General features: G+C 38.5%; 1 protein-coding gene and 1 long non-coding RNA gene across 4 annotated transcripts; both read left to right on the top strand.

Moving 5' to 3' along the window:
- Positions 1 to 209: 209 nt before the first annotated feature.
- Positions 210 to 2,998, top strand: LOC311262267. Its single transcript, XR_014623225.1, has 3 exons — positions 210 to 420; positions 1,991 to 2,078; positions 2,231 to 2,998. It is a non-coding gene; the product is annotated as an uncharacterized lncRNA (long non-coding RNA).
- A 3,047-nt stretch (positions 2,999 to 6,045) lies between these two features.
- On the top strand, positions 6,046 to 17,011 carry LOC311262741 (nectin-1-like). 3 transcript variants are annotated; one of them, XM_084362399.1, is made up of 8 exons: positions 6,046 to 6,156; positions 7,381 to 7,714; positions 7,808 to 8,110; positions 10,085 to 10,178; positions 11,667 to 11,821; positions 12,813 to 13,041; positions 13,191 to 13,348; positions 14,742 to 17,011. In XM_084362399.1, exons 2-8 carry the CDS (start codon positions 7,399 to 7,401, stop codon positions 14,774 to 14,776), a joined length of 1,290 nt encoding a protein of 429 aa, XP_084218525.1. In that variant the 5' UTR covers positions 6,046 to 6,156; positions 7,381 to 7,398; the 3' UTR covers positions 14,777 to 17,011. The 3 variants fall into 3 exon arrangements, with proteins under 3 accessions (XP_084218525.1, XP_084218523.1, XP_084218524.1); XM_084362397.1 differs by having other exon boundaries at positions 7,373 to 7,714; XM_084362398.1 differs by having other exon boundaries at positions 6,145 to 6,214.

The following is a 17,011-nucleotide window of genomic DNA, read 5'->3' as shown; positions in this document are numbered from 1 at the left end:
CAAATGGACCAAAGACAGATTTATTTATATTTATTCAAGTTCACTTAATAAGACTTTTTCCAATTTCAGCTCTCACAGACTGACAATAGACGGAAACTTCCCTGCTCAGCTGAATGTTTTTAATGCTCAACATGAAGACGCAGGACTCTATACATGTGAAGTAGTAAGTGTTAACACTGGTCTAAGGACAACAGAGTGGGATTTGACAGTGTTCGAGGCACCTGAAGGTAAGTAGAGCACAAAACAGGACTAATCATCTCTTCAGACTTAGTACATTTCAAAGCTCACACTTCATGCTACTTAAATTATTCACATCTGATTTGATGCAGGAGTCAGTTCATCGTGGGGTTTTCTATACATACTCACATCTGTAATTGGACTTCTTCTCTGTGTCATCGCTCCAGCTGTCTGCATCTGCAGGTGAGTTTTTATTCAAATCTGTGTGAAAATTGTAGCCTGATGTCGTTACACACTTAACACCTTGACTTCCTCCCTTCCCCACTTGCGGTCATCGTGTAACTGACATGTGAACTAGCTGCATTTTTAAACATTTCTACATTTACTAAACATATTTCACACTACTTAATATTGTTAATCCTCTTTCCAGTAACAGTTTACATTACAATACGGGAGCTTTAGATGATGTCCGTTGATGCAGCACAGAGATTTTTTTACAGCAGACATTTTGTTTTGTCAAAGCAGGAAAACAAACATTTAAATAAAATTGCTTCCTTCTTTGACGAGTCAAAATGTCTGCTGTGAGAAGGCTCTGCTGCTGCCACCATGACCAAAAACCAGAATGTTTTTATTTTCCAATCTGATCATTGTCATGTCTTTTTTTCATGACAAGAGTCTTTTCTTATTGCAATGAAATGTCTTAATAATGTTCTTATTAAGTCAAGCAGTTCAACATGATAACCTGGTGTGTGTTAATAAGAAATCTACATGTTGTTCAATGAGGAAAAGATCCAGTCAGTGCCTTCACATCAACCAGCTGCAGGTAGTGTTAAACAAACAGGGGGACATTGTGTCTGAATCATGTTGAACTTGGGTTAATTATTTAACATATAAATATACTTAAGAGTGGCCACATGAGTCTGCACTCAAACAGGCTGCATCCCTGACTGTGACAGGCAGAGGGCGACAAACTCTGAGCGAGAAGAGATGAGAGCTGAATGTGATGGAAGGAGGACAGAGGGAGAGATGAGACAGACTCAGAGAGAGGAACAGAAACAGGAGGTCAAGGATGAAGCTGAATGTTGTAACGTTTTTACTTGTTGGCTATTTTCTGTTGTCATGTAGCTGCACCAGTAGTACCAGTATTTATTGTATTTATTTTATTTGAGAACCACCACCCGACACCCTCCAAAGCACTGATGGCAAGTAACTTAGTGAATTTACTCCAGTACTGTACCTAAGTACAGGTACTCCACTGCACTCATTTGACAGTATTCATAATTTCATAATCATTTATGTCATTGTGAGCCAACATGCCAAACATCTGTTAGTTCAAACTTCTGAATTGGAAGGATTTTCTGCTTTTTCATGTCTTATGTGATAGTGACTCGATCATCTGCATTATAATCTCATATTACAATAGGTCTGAAACAAGGGTGTCACTATGTGTTGAAAAGTGGTGGAGACATAAGGGCTTTGGTGAAAAAACAACTTTTTATAAGTGCTCTTCAGCATAATGTGATTTAAGATAATGTAATGAAGAGATGGTATGTATGAGGTCAGAGCACATAATTACAGCAGGAAAAAAGTGCATAGTGGCACATCTAATTTATTTAATGTCATCTGTTAGCGAATACTTTTTAGTGCAAGCTTTTTCTTTAACACATTTTTAGCTCATTATGCCTTTAAAATGTGACGGGGACAAGGTTGGTCATTTCAAGAAATGGTGGGGACGTCTTCCAAGTATCCCCAACGGTCTGAAACAACTTGAAAGTCCAGTGGATTCTCATTATTTACAATTTCATCTCTGCAGAAAACTCTGGACGGAGACACCAATCCAGGACTCAGTGAGGAGCAGGACCCTGAGTTATGTCCAGTTTCATGTCCAGTTGGGAGGACAGGTCAGAAGAACTTCAAGTCATTACTCAAACTATTATGTTCTCATGTCTCACAAAGCATTTTCTTAGCAGTCTCTCTTATTTTCTGCTCACCTCTTTCTTTGTTTTCTTTTCTTTCTTCGTTATGACTTCATTCTCGTCCCCTCTCCCCACAGGTGGCTCCTCCTCCTCCTCAGTACCAGAGTTGTGTAGTATACAGGATGAATCACCAGCAGAGGGAGGAAGAGGCTCAGTTCAGTGTTTGGTCTGACTAGAATGACATTCAGATTAAAGTTGAATAAGAAACAAGAGAGATGCTGGACAGGACACATGATATGTGATGATGTATAGAAATAAAATGAATCCAGCCTGGAGAATGATGGCCTTGTTAAAACTAAACGTGGAGAAACAGCAGTGAGTTTTTTATGCATCATTAATCTGGAACACACTCCCAGAAAATTTATTTTAAATCAGGACTCAAGGCTTTTCTGTTTGCAGCAACCTTTAATTACATTAACGTTTGGCCCATTTAATCTGATCTTGCACTGCAGCTGCACTATAATATTTGATTTCACTGTTTATTCTGTCTTATATATCTTATTTTTATCCTCTATTTAATTTTACTCATGATTATTTTATATATTTTCTTAATGGCCGAGATGTTACAGAAGCGTGCCAAGTAGTCCGTCTGATGGGAGAAATGTTCCTGGTTGTTTTCCTGCCTGATACACAGACCCATGGTCCCCTTCAGGTGGTTGAAATGTCAGTAATAAAGAGTTTTTCTGACTCACACACCAAATAATTCACCGATATGTGTATGTCTCTTGAAAGTTGAGTCCTGCCTTTCACCCAGCATGCACCAGTGTTTATTACAAATAATCGTTGGAGGACTTGCAGTGAGTGACCTGTTCCTGCAGTGAGGCTTAACTATACTAACATGTGAGTGTTTGACTCTGCAGCTTTTCTTGCTTTTGAAGAAATAAAAATGAAATCAGCCATTTAAAATGGATCAGACTGCGTTCACTGAATTTCTTTGGGGGTGTAAATCCAGACCAATGATTGTTTAGAGAACTTGTGCTTGTGTTCATGTCAAATGTTTGAAAAGCACATACAATGATCAAATATTGAAATGATATTGATGCCATTTTACTTTCAGAAGTCAAAACTATATGGATTACTAGCAGGATGATTCAAATGTTCAGCTCTTCATTCATTTTTCTTGTTGTTGAACTGATTCTGAGAAAATGTGACATTTATCAGTCTTTTATCAGAACCATTTGACCATTTACTGTTGATGTAACCAAGGAACATGTGGACTTTTACTATTTAAACCAACTTCATCACTCAGATGTGTCGCATGTGTTTGTTTGGCACAAATATCCCAAACTTAAACTATTAAAATATTATGCTACCAATCAGTACAAACCAACGATGTATTTATTTTATTAAAGACAAAAAAAGCCAGTTTTAAACAAAAAGAATAAAAATAAAGGATGTTCATCATGTGATTGTATAGACAATATATTTCAGAAGAATACATTCATTGTCGATTTCAGTCTTAACAATAAACAATGTTGTTGTTATCTTTAAAGAGGCTGTTCATGTCCTGAATGCTCAATCACAAAGGAAGAAATATCTTTATGTATAACTAATGAACAAGTAGGCCCAAATAGTTAAGACTGTGTTGTAGACAGTGTTACACAAAGTTTACAAATTTTCTCCTGACACAACAAGTCTCAAAATTGTGCGTTTTTTAAGGGAGTCCAGGGACTTTCTCCACGGATGACAAGGTTGTAACCTCTATTGGTTGATGTGTACTTTATTTGTGGAATTTAATGTGTTTACCATCAATAAAATGTTTTCTTCTTTCATGAATTTGATGTAAACGGTGAAATCAGTTGAAATTGTTGGAGGGTAAAACACAGAAAATAGACAGGTTAGTACAGCAATGCCTCAACATACTGGCACATATTCAAATAAATGCTTATTTCTATTTTTAAATAAGAAGATAAGAGGGGAGATAATGAGGGCTGATATGAGATAATAACAGTTTTGTCTCCGTTCTACTCTCCTCTCGTCTCAGATAACAGACAAGGAGGAGAGTTTGAGTTAATAACCTCATCTGAGGTCATCAGAAGAACTATTGATCAGTATAAATATGATGATGATTATATGTTTGGTATTGAGGTCATCTAAAAGTCAAGGAAAGTAATCAAGCAACATCACATTACTACACTCCTGACTACATTTTTTAAGAAGTAATTAGCAACTGTATCAGAATATTTGCACATTTTCATGTGCATTTCATCATTATTGCTGTAATACATCTTTGTGTACTTTCACTCCTGTCAACCATCGCTTATAATTGAATACATTGTGATCTCGTTGATCTGCTCTGTACATGCGACATCTATTGCACGTCTGTCCGTCCTGGGAGAGGGATCCCTCCTCTGTGGCTCTCCCTGAGGTTTCTTCCGCATTTTTTTTCCCTGTTAAAAGGGCCTTTTTTTTGGGGCAAGTTTTTCCTCACTCGAATCGAGGGTCGAAGGACAGAGGGTGTCGTCTCTGTACAGATTGTAAAGCCCCCTGAGGCAAACTGTGATTTGTGAATTTGGGCTATACAAATAAAATTTGATTTGATTTGATTTGAATACATTTTTAAAGTCACCCTCTCAACCCTGCGTATAAATGAAATACTGTTTAATATCCCTCAGATTGACTGTCCGCCTCTCTGACAAATATAACTTTTTACTCCATTACATTTATCTGACTGCTACAGTATAGTTACTTGTTACCTTGAGGATCAAGATTATACCCATGAAACATCAACTTAATTAAAAGTAGTTCAGATTTTCTACATTTCTCTACAACAATAAATAACTGTTCTGTAGCCAGGCGTGAACTTGACTAACATTCAAGTACAGTATGTATAAACGTTGTTAACAGGATCAAATAATATGTCTGCCTAAACCAGCATAACCCAGGAACAGAGACTTTTGGAAAGAAATGCTACATCCTGTTACAACTAAATTGTACTCACTGATACCAGCATGACTACCTCCCCTCTCCCTGATCCTCCTTTGCCTACATTTTACTCTGACCTGCTTCAGGCAGCGTTTGGAAACTCCTACCCATTTTACTCTCCCTTGAACGCAGAGTGATGACGTGGTGTACGCAGCCTCGATCCTTCAAGAACAGAGATTTCTTTGTATGAGGTTTTTTTCCCCGATCTCAACAATAAATAGCTGTTCTGTAGTCGGGTATGCTCCCTCAGCAGCTGCTCCACTTTGGAAGCACAGTCATTCATTAACTCTGATGGCTTTTTGACATTGCTTATTAACTAGACAACAATTAGAAAAAGCTCTGCTGGTGTTATTGGTCACTATCATGTGGACCTGCAGGATGCTTTTACAAAATACCACTGATCAGTTTGGATTTGTCTGTTGGCCCCACACACAGTATCACAGAGGAGAATGGGTTCAATGACTGAAATGAATATTTTGAGCCAAATCAGAATTGGAAACTTTTGATTACAGAGAATACCCAGCATGCTATTCCTCTGTGTTTATTGGTGCTGTGTTGAAACTTCCGGTGAACATTATTTTCAGGCCTGAATAGCAAAACAAACACATTTCTTCCTCCAAATGTAAATCACAAATTGTTTCCCTTGTATCTTTCCCTTACATCAATATTTAACTCTTTAGTGTTTCTTGCTCTGTTCCAGGTTGGACAATAACATTCAAGTATGTATAAACTTTATTACCAGGATTAAATAATATGTCTGCCAACACCAGCATAACCCAGGAACAGAGACTTTTGGAAAGAAAGACTACATCCTGTTACAACTAAGCTGTACTGATCCTCCTTTTCCTAAATATTCCTCTGACCTGCTTCAGGCAGCGTTTGGAAACTCCCATCCATTTTACTCTGATCACGTGACGTACACAGCCTCGATGACGTGACACTAGCAGAAGTGCTTCTGGATGGATGGAGTCGGTTTCTTCGTGTGTTTTCTACGACAAGTTATGAACAGCGTGTTTCTCCTGGACCAATACGATGTTTATGCTGGTGTCCGCGATGATCCTGAGCACAGTTACAGAAGGTTTGTGAGCTGAATGTCTTTATTTAGCCTACGAGGACAGCAGATTTGCCGTTTCATGGTAAGCTAGCAAAGCCGAGGATGCTGAAGTAAAAACAGTTGGTAAAACTACAATACAGAGACATGGGATGTTATTCTGCACATTTTCCGGAGTGTATACGGGAGTTAGCTCATACAACAAGCTCTATGTCGTCATTTCTTGGCAGACGCACAAAAAGGTGTTTCACTTTATCTTTTAAGAATAACGTAAACTGAATTATCACCTGTCCCAGGTAACAATGGAGGAAGCTCAGGAGTCACAATGCCAAAAGTAATTTAAGCCAATGAACTGATTAAAAGGTGAAGATAAGGAGCAGCAGAGTACAGGGCATGTTTTTAATGTGTGGGGAGAATTATTATTAATTATTTATTATTATTTACTAATTGTTGAGTGTTCATTTTCCCAAACAAAAGTCCATTTAATGATCCTCAAAGCCAGAAAACTAACACATGTTCAACATCTGCATCAACAGTGAATGAAGGGACAAAGGAACAGAGGAGGAAGTGACTGTGGGTCATCACACAGGACAACAGACCAACTTCTCCATCCTTAGTTATTTTTTCTAATAGTTCATATACTAGAGACAAATAATAATAAAAAATACTAAAGCAGGTTCATTGGTTGTAGCCCTCTTAAATATGTGTATCACGTTAGATTTTGTAGAACTCAGTCCAAAAATAAATTACTAAAATCAAGAAAGCTGCAATGATTAGTTGATTGACTTTTTCATTCATGTAATCCTTTGTGTCCACAAGCACAAGGTCAAACAGATTATACTTATATTTGCTTGCATATTGCTTGTTGATGTATAGTGTTGCTTTGCATTGTTGGACAAGTTGAGTCAGGTTCAACTTTCACTTCTGCTGTTCCAACTCAGTAGTCTCATGAAGATGGGTGACCATCATGACTGAAATGGCAATATTTAAGGTGTATCTCATTTATCTTGAAACACATTTCCTCGTCCTCTCCACGAATCCTTGAAGGGAGGGACGCAAGTGAGGGAAACATGGATGCAGTGTGTGTAGTACTGAAACTGATAGAAAAAGATGTGTTTGTTTCTCTTGTCTTTCTACAAGAAGGATGCCAGCTAACATCCTGTTAGATACCATGTGTCTTAACTTGTGTCTGTGCCTTCTAACTTGAGGTCTGAATCCTGATGAGATTTTCCACCCCTTACAGCTCTCCAGGTGATTGGAGGAAACAAGATGGTAGCCCAAGGAGGGACCGTTGTCTTACCATGCAAACTCATTGACACCAGAGAGACCCTCAGTCAGATTTCATGGCAGAGGATGACCCGAGGGAAACCTTGGAATGCAAATTTCTTCACCATCTTACCTAAAGATGGACCAAAGTTTGTCAATGGAGGTGATAAGCGATTTAAATTTATTGGGAGCTTTAATGACAGCAATGGATCTCTCCAGTTATCCAACGTCACGCTGATGGATGAAGGCACCTACACGTGCATCTTCACCCTGTTTCCCAGCGGTAACCACCAGACAGAAATACCTCTAAACGTGCTTGGTATGATGCTCTGTTTATAAAAATATTTTCTTTGTTTATTTATTATTTGATTATTCATATTTGTACATTTCTTGTGTACTGTGACTCTCGTAGTGCCTCCAGTCTCGAGCCTGGAAGCTAATCCTCCTGTTTTGGGTGATAAGGAGGTTTCACTCGTTACCTGCACGGCTGCTGGTTCCAAGCCTCCTGCAGAGGTGAGGTGGCAAACTGGTGATCTGGCAGATAAACTGAGGGCAACAACCAACTCCATTGAGCATGACAATGGTACAACTACCACAATCAGCTCGCTGTTTGGAATACCAAGCAGAGAAATCAACCGCCATTTGGTCGAGTGGGTTGTCACCAATGCAGCCATGGAGAGAGAACAAACTCTGCCCTTCACCATTGAGATCTACTGTGAGTATACAAATACTTCCATACATCACTTACTTCTGCAGAAGAATCAGGGAGACTCTTTAACTCATATCTATATCTATTAAGTAATGGTTTCTGTCCTTCAGATGTTGGTGTGGACCGAGGCTGGGTTGCACCAACAAAGATAAATGTTCAAACCAAGTGAAATCATGGTTTAATTTTAAATTATGTTGCACCAAACTGTAAAGCTAGTGTGATTAAACCTTTCTATAACCTCGGTTTAGTTTTTGCTCTAAAAGTAGAATAAATGTAATTCTGTTGCACTAAAACCTTAAACTCCAATTTTAAACTGTGGTCCAGTAGTAACTTAAACTTACGCTTGAGGAAATGTAACTTTTTAAATGGATTGAGCAAAGTAATCAACTTTGTTGATGGAGTTATGGAACTGAACATGAAGAATGAACTGACTGTCAACAGGGCAGTGAGGAGATGCAGCTGTACCACAAATGTACTCAACTCCTTGTGGCCCTGAAATTTTACGCCACTGGATGTTTTCAGAGGATGGGAACCTGTTTGGCCTACACAGCTCCACTTTTTATAGCATAGATTTGCATGTCAATTACAACAGGGCCTGTTTGAAGATGCGTCTTTAATTAATGACGTGCTTATATTGAGTAGTAAATGTTTAAAAGCAGCATGCTGATCTAGGATGTAGTGGCTGCTATATTATATTGTGAAGCCCTGCATTTAATTTCCTATACATTCTTAAACAATAAAAGTCCCTGATTTCTTTTATGTAAAATCCTTTTCATAATGAAGCAACAAAATCGGGAGATGTTGGTTTTCACCAGCAGTAACTTAAAGGTATAGTTGGTAATGTTGGAGAGCTAGCAAGATTTGAAAGTGGCACCTCGTCTAAGCTCCACCCCCTTCTCCCCCTCCTGTCATTGCTCCGTCCAAAGCCCCGCCCCCACAAACTTGAACGCGCATCAGACAGTCAGCAGCAGGGCAGAGGAGAGCTGTTAGCATTGGGCTAATACAAGCTACAAAAGTAGCTAAGTTGGCTAACGTTACATATTTCATGAAAATAACAAATCCCCCCGAAGCAAAATAAATAATTAACTGTCCAACAGAAAGACAGCAACCTCTGCATCACTTCTGGAAGTGCTACCTTTGGCTGCATTTTCTCTGCCATCGTTCTCTCCTGCTAACTGCGCTAACTCTTCTTCTTCTGCTACTTTGTTGGCTCTGTTGGCAAACAGCTGTTAGGTGTGCATTACCGCCACCTTCTGACCTGGAGTGTGTATCTCATGCTAACTCCATATGCAGTGTGCTGAATATATCCGGCAACACGTGACACGTGATGAGTGCGCGCAGGGAGGAGGGGGGGGGGGAGGGGGGGGGGGGGGGGGCAGAGGGGGGTGCAGGCAGGACGAGACATGAAGGCATCTGATTGGTTCTTTCAACTCGGACCGAGAGGGAGGGATTGGTCAGAGTTTTTACAGGCCTGCAGCTGCCACAGAGGTCTGATTTATTTTGTTCCTTTTTTCTAAATACAATATGTATGGACTACCCTCAGGGTGGAAAGACCATTTCACCCAGTATAACAAAAAGTGTTTCTGAACAGGATTACCAACTATACCTTTAACCACAACTCCTGAAAAAGCTGAATGTAGCGTTTTGTTAAGGAATACAGACTACATTCTACAAAGATCAAGACCTCTTTTTCACCCACTAGGTGCTGACAGTATGCAGATTTATTTCTGTATTTATTTTAATTTAGGTAGCATCTCCATGTTTGTATGTGTTAGCGCCTTAACCGGCATGTGAACGGCACCCACCACAGCACAACACTGAGCAGTCATTGCTGTGGTGGCTGCCATTCACATGCTGGTTAAGGCGTCCAGTGGTGAAGACATGTAGCTGGGCTGTAGGATGGTGTCCTGAGCTGGTATTTTCTCACTCACAGCAATAACCCAGCCCATTCTCTCTGCCCATTCTCTCTGTTTTTTGCAGTTGCCCCCACTGAAGTGAACATTCATGGACAACCTTCTGGCTTGTTTGAATGTGCGACTGAAGCCAATCCAGATGCAAAGTTTACGTGGAGCAGGTAAACTAGTTCGAATTAACTGGTTTCAGTGGATTTTTTTATAAAACAGTATTATGTTTAACCTCAACGTCATTGTCACAACCTCTGTACAGTGGTGGGACTAGACCCAAAGCATGATTAGCAAAATGTACTTAAGTACCAAAAGTAAAAGTAAATAAATGGGAACAGTGTCCCCTGCAATTGTTACGTAGATAGCTTGGATTATTAAATTATTACTGGTGTGTTAATGTGTAAATGGCATATGATCATTGTAATGGGTCAAAGTGGAGCTGATTTTATCTATTATGTAACTTAAAAAAGCAATATTTTGTAAGGTCATCAACTATACTGTATGTTAAAGTATTTGAGCAACTGTACTCAATCACTGCTAAAGTGTAATCATATAAAGGTGTACACTCTGGAGGGAAACAAAAGAAGCAATGTTTGGACCCATATAGAAGTAACCCCTCTTAAGTATTATGAGCCACTAGAAATGTCTGGTGTTGTCTATATCTGCTACGACTCTACCATCTGCCTGTGTGGTCTTATTTTATTGATATTTTGCTGTATTCAGGACCTTTCTGGGCATAGGTATCTGACCTCTCACTGTAGGAATGAAATTAGAAAATCAACTATCTCGTGTGTTTACAAACCGCCATCACCAAATCCAACATATCACACCTTTAACTTGAACTGAATAGGCTTAGGTAACTGACCAAATTAAAAGAAAACTGCCTAATAAACTGAACAAAGGGGTGTATACAGCATCTAATACACAAACACTATCAATCAAACTACAAATAAAGCAAAAACAGGACAATTAGTCTACCAGTATACATATTTTAAACGTACTACAAGGAGCTTTTAACTGTTTCTGAAACTCAGTGCCTGATTTTATTGGCTATTTCTGTTTAGTTGTTATATTAAGTCTTAATGCCTGTCACCAGGTCAGATTATGACCTCTCCAGGTCAGAAACATAATAATATAAATCCATTAGTCTGGTGGTACAGCACTAAAACAAAGTTTACTATGTTTCACTATCTCCGTCATTTGTCCAAAAAGGCTACCAGAATCAACAAAAATGAAAGTTCCTTGTAGCAGCATTAACAAAGGACGCAAACAGTAGCTGCAAAAATGTATTTAGTTTAAAGAAATAAACAAATTCTCTAAAATAGAAATTCGAGTTTGACCAATACTTGATTTTTGGGACTAATGCCAATACCAATATTAGGAAGTAAAAGATTTAGAAATTGATATATCGCCCAAAAGATCCCTCAGATGTTGTGACAAAATATGTAATGGAGGAGGATATTTTACAGTCTAACAATAAACTTTACCTGGAGAAGGTCTAAGTCAGAAAAGGCAGTAAACCTATCCGTTAAGGACATAAATAAAGAACTAATAATTTAAATTAATTAAACTTTGGCACAACTCTCTACAGTTCACAACATATTTGTGGCCTAATCAAGCTGAACATTTCAGTGCTTGGCCTTGTTCGTTTGTTTTAGGTTTAACAACCCGTGGCCTCAGTCTGCTGTCAGAGTAGAAGGTGCAACATTACAGTTTCTAAGCATGACGTCTGACCTGAATGGACTCTACCAGTGTGAAGCTTCGAACCCTTATGGAACAAAACGTGGTCACTTCTATCTGCATGTTCATTCAGGTGAGGACAGGTTTGACTTTGTGTTTTTTCATTTTTTTCCCTCTGTTTTTAGATTTCAGTGTGCTGTGATTGTTTGAATTTGTTATTCTTTTTTTAAAAAAATGATGATTTCTGATTCCTTAAGCTGAGAGGCATGCTGCTTAGCCATTTCCCATCACAACCCAGACAACTGTAAGAAAAACTGCCCACACTGTGACTAGATGACAACAGTGTACAGTCCTTTAGTCACAGCTGTCACTTAGTTGCACAGTGAAACTCTACAAGGCTGGACGCGCACTCATTGATCAGGAAATCACTGATAACAGAGATTCCCTTAAACCAGTCAGAAACACACAGCTGAGCAAAGGAGAAGGATATGCTGTAATGGAGACATATTGTCCTCATTTTCAGGTTCATCATTTTATGTTGGGTTACTACTAGAATCGATTTACATGCTTTAATGTTCAAAAAGTACATTTGCATACATTTTCTTATTCTGTCCAGTGCTGCTGCGCTGTATTCCCCCTCTGTCTGAAACGCTCTGTTTTAGCTCCCATCTCTTTAGGGCCCCCCCTCCTGAATACCCAGTCTCCTCTGATTGGTCAGCTCATACATGCCTGTGCCACTAAGGCCAACAACAGAGCCACTTCAGTATAATGATTATTACATAACAAACTAGCTGCTCGGCATTTAATTATGCAAATGTGTGACATGATGACGTAGTGTGATGTCACTGAGACACATGATTAAAGGCAGGACTGCTGACGAGGCATTTCAGGAGCAGTGTTTTCTGTGGGAGAGAGGAGCTTCTGTTCTGTACAAGCACAAGAACCTATATAACACACTGAAGGAAAGGGGAAAAAGCATAGTACTGTACGTCTCCTTTAAGTTACGATTAACTGCAGTGCTGTTGTATTGGGCGATATCAAACTTATGTAAGTGTATCTCATACAATGACTGTGTATATCAATTTCCTGTTAATATCTCTTTCTTGTGTCCTGTCTCTCTACAGGAGGCTGCGCTGTTGGTTGGACCTTATTTAGTCTTTTGCTTATCCTGAATGTTGCTGCTGCTGCACTCCAACGGGTCCAACGATGTCCCAGCGCATCTGACAGTGGGGTTAGGCCGCGAGTCCAACGAATTCCCAGCACATCTGACAGTGGGGTTAGGCGGGGGTCTAACGAATTCCCAGCACATCTGACAGTGGATTATGAAGACTACAGGCAGAGGCAGAGGCAGAGGTAGAGGAATTATGTCAAATATTCAGTTTGTTACAGAACTAATAATTTAAATTCAATAATCTCTACAGTTCACAATATTTCTGGCCTTATGTTGTGACTCTTTATTCAAGCTGAACATTTCAGTGCTTGGCCTTCTTCATTTGTTTCAGGTCAAATGTCAAATCATGGCCTCAGTCTGCTGTCAGAGTAGAAGCTGCAACGTTACAGTTTCTAAGCATGACCTCTGACCTGAGTGGACTCTACCAGCGTGAGGCCTGGAACCCTTATGGACCAAAACGCGGTCACCTCTATCTGCCTGTTCATTCAGGTGAGGTCAGGTTTGACTTGGCTTTGGGTTTTTGTCAAATGTGTTGGGGTTTTTTTTGTTTTTTTTTTGCATTTGCTTCCGTTCTGTGGTTGTGGCTTTCAGTCGGCTATACCATTTACACACCACTAGAGGTCATTCATATTACAATTTATGATCTTTTAAGAATTTGGCTCCACCATAAAAAACTGAATTATGAACGCACAATTGACAGCTGTCACCAGGTTGTATACTGAAATGCTCAAAAGCTTGATGTGCACTCATTAAGTGTTAAAAACACATTATACAAACACAGTAATGCATTGAGCCAAAGGATGAGGATATTCTTCAACGCAGGACTGTTACATTGGGCAGTATCAACTTTATCCTTTATCCGGCCCCCGGGCCACATTCAGCCCTCGTCCTCACTCAATGTGACCCGCGAGTCAATTTCCAAATATCAATAATTCACAGTGTCGACGGAAGGAACATTATGTAAACAATTTTTATCTTGATGAGATAACTGAATGAGTTTACCAACCCATTTGTAAATTATTGTAAGAATAATAGGCCCAAACACCAGCAAAGGCTCTACTGTAATGCAAGGAATTATTATTATATTCTCAAATGAATTGCATATTTTAGGTGCTGAACAGGCTTGAAAATGCACTACTGCTGTTGGTGAAATAACTCATAAATCACTTGACACAAATAATGCAAATCTACTAAATTAACGCAACTTTTAAACGTCTGCAAACAAGTGAAATGCCTCTTACATGTGGTTGGTGAGACAGAATTGGGCATGCAGCTGAGCTGAAAAAACTCTGCTTCAGCGATACAGTTTATTTTCAGATGATGTTAAATCAGACATTACAGTATTTTTTCACTTGCCTTATTGGACAACTGTATCTGAAAATAAAGTGCATGCTGTATCACTAAAGCTGAGCTGGGGGTTCATGTCTGTCTCACCAGGAGGAGTTGAACAGGACTGATGGGAAATATCTGACAGACTGGAAACTATTGAAGTTAACTTTTATTTAACATTTTACTAACATTCAATATGTATGGAATTTAATTTATAAATAATTCAATTTAAAGCCAATACGTCAGTAAAACAAATAAGACATTGGATTACAAACATGTTCCTCCTTAAATAATCGTATTTTTGATGAATGAGAGTGCATTTGTGTTTCTAATAAAACAATATTTTAACCATCATTGTGGCCTGTCTTGATCAACCTTACAGTGAAGGTGAAAATAAATAAATAAATAAATGCGTATTTTAAATGAGGCCTAATGATTCTTAATGGAAGACAGACGCAAGCATTTAATTTCATTTCTAAATCAATTTGACTAATTTCTGTATGACATACAGTAACAGTTGACTTTATATAATATGTACATTTCTGTTTTGCAGGTTCTCAGCAGGATCCTCCTCAATCACCCAAATGAACAATGATAATACATTTTTATTATTAGGCTTTTCAAATCAAATCAAATCAAATTTGATTTATATAGCCCAAAATCACAATCACATTGTCTCAATTGGCTTTACAGTCTGTACAGTAAACGACATCCTCTGTCCTTAGACCCTCGATTCAAGTGAGGAAAAACTTGCCATCTTGATGGAAAAAAAGAGAGACCCTTTTAACAGGGAAAAAAAAGACGATGGAAGAAACCTCAGGAAGAGCCACAGAGGAGGGATCCCTCTTCCAGGACGGACAGTCATGCAATAGATGGCACACATGTACAGAAAGTTGGCAGGACAATGTGGAGTCTAATACTATAGTTTACTCATTGAGACTGAGACCGACCCACTGAGGAAAGCTAGCAGTCGATGTCAAGGACTAATTAAAGGCTAAGTCAAAAAAGTGAGTTTTGAGTTTACATTTAAAGGTGTCAATAGAGCCAGATTGTCTGATATCAGCTGGGAGGTAATTCCAGAGGAAGGGGGCCCGATAGGAGAAAGCCCTGCAGCCATAGGATCATATTAATAATTAAAAACATCCACTTGACATTGTCTCCAAAAGTTCAAGGACTCAAATCAAATCCTGAATCAGAAGAAGCATTAATGCTGGAACAATTACTATACAAAAACCCACAACTAATCTGGAAAGGAAGAAATGAAAGTGGGTCCTAGGTAGTTTAAGGAAAATCCAGTGGAAGTTTCATTACTGATGGGGACGTTGTGAGTTGCATCAGTGAAGTAAAAAGGGTGTAGTAACAGCTACATTGAAGAGCTCATCCAGAACAGAAGGTATTACAAAAAAGCTTTAAGGGGAACCTATTATTCTAATTTATGTTTTGTCTCTGTTTCCACTAGAGTAGCTTTGCATGATTTACAAATCAATTTGCAGGATTTTAATCAAATTAAAAATGTGTTATTTATCTTATACTGGCCCTTTATTCAGCCCCCGAGGGCCATTCGGTGTCTGAAACAGTTCCTCAGAGGAGCTGAATAACTTTTTTACTTTACTATTCCAATTGTGGTAAAAAAATAAAAAATAAAAAAAATGGTATTTTGAAATTATACAGTGACACATTGTTGATAGATCAAGAGAGAAATGAGCCTATATTGATCAAATTTTTGCACTTTCATATGTTTTGTTGACGTTATTGAGTAAAACAGAGGATTAATGTCTTTTAATGTTAAACATGGAAAACAAAAATATAAATATTATATTTAAGAGATTATATTAAAACATTCAAGAGAGTTACTGTGGAATTAATGAATCCTTTGCACTATATGTAGAAGATGTGTGATACGTATCTGTTTGTTGTTCAAGTGTAATCTTCCCCTCATGCATTACGAGGTGCACTGTGTGGTAACAGCTTGCCAAAGAATGTGTGCCGTTAACCGCTGGTGTTGCTATCCAGAAAGAAGCCGTTTTGGACTGTGCTGGTTGACATATGTCTGAAACAACTGGAAAGTGGAGCCTCATTATCAGTCATCTCTGTAGAAAAAGTCGGACCAAGACCCCAAACCAGGACTTAGTGATGAGCAGTTTCATGTTTCCTGTTAATGAAGAAACAAGCGATGTGTTACACAGGAAGAACAAGAGAGAGGACACATTTGATGATGTATAAAAATTAAAATGGTATGAATCCAGCCTGTAGAAAACTAAAAATTGAGAGGCAGCATTGAGCTTTTCATACATCATTTATTTAACTAACTCCCAGAAATCTTGAGGTTCTTTCAGCTTTCTGTTCACAGCTTTCTGTTACGTTGAAGTTGGGTCCATTCAATCTGCTCCTGCACTACACTGTAAACTCTGTTCCCTGTTTATTCTATCGTATTCTATTTGAACTTAGTTTTTTAAATTGTATTTCATTCATGTCTTTTATATTTTGTATTGATGCCATGTATGTTTTATGAGAAGCACTTTGAATTGCCTTGTTGTTGAAAGGTGCCATACAAATAAACTTGACTTGCTTTGCTTTGTAATTTTGTGAGATGGAGGGTAAGACATAAATACATGTTCTTGTTATAAAAACGGGGGTAATTGTAAAACTCCTTCGCCAAATAGCACAAAATGCCAATTTATACATAATGTTGCTTTAAGTGTTTTAATTGCAGGTAAATTTTCAATCTAATTCACATTAATGCAAAGTTTTTCTATCTTGCTGAGTCATCTGTTGAAATTAAAATAATTCAGACATACAAAAATTCTATGTGTTTATTTAAGG

This window comes from Pagrus pagrus (genome assembly GCF_965226575.1).
Source record: "Pagrus pagrus genome assembly, chromosome: 9".
In the NCBI taxonomy this organism is placed as follows: domain Eukaryota; kingdom Metazoa; phylum Chordata; class Actinopteri; order Spariformes; family Sparidae; genus Pagrus; species Pagrus pagrus.
This window is presented reverse-complemented; position numbering and strand designations above follow the sequence as displayed.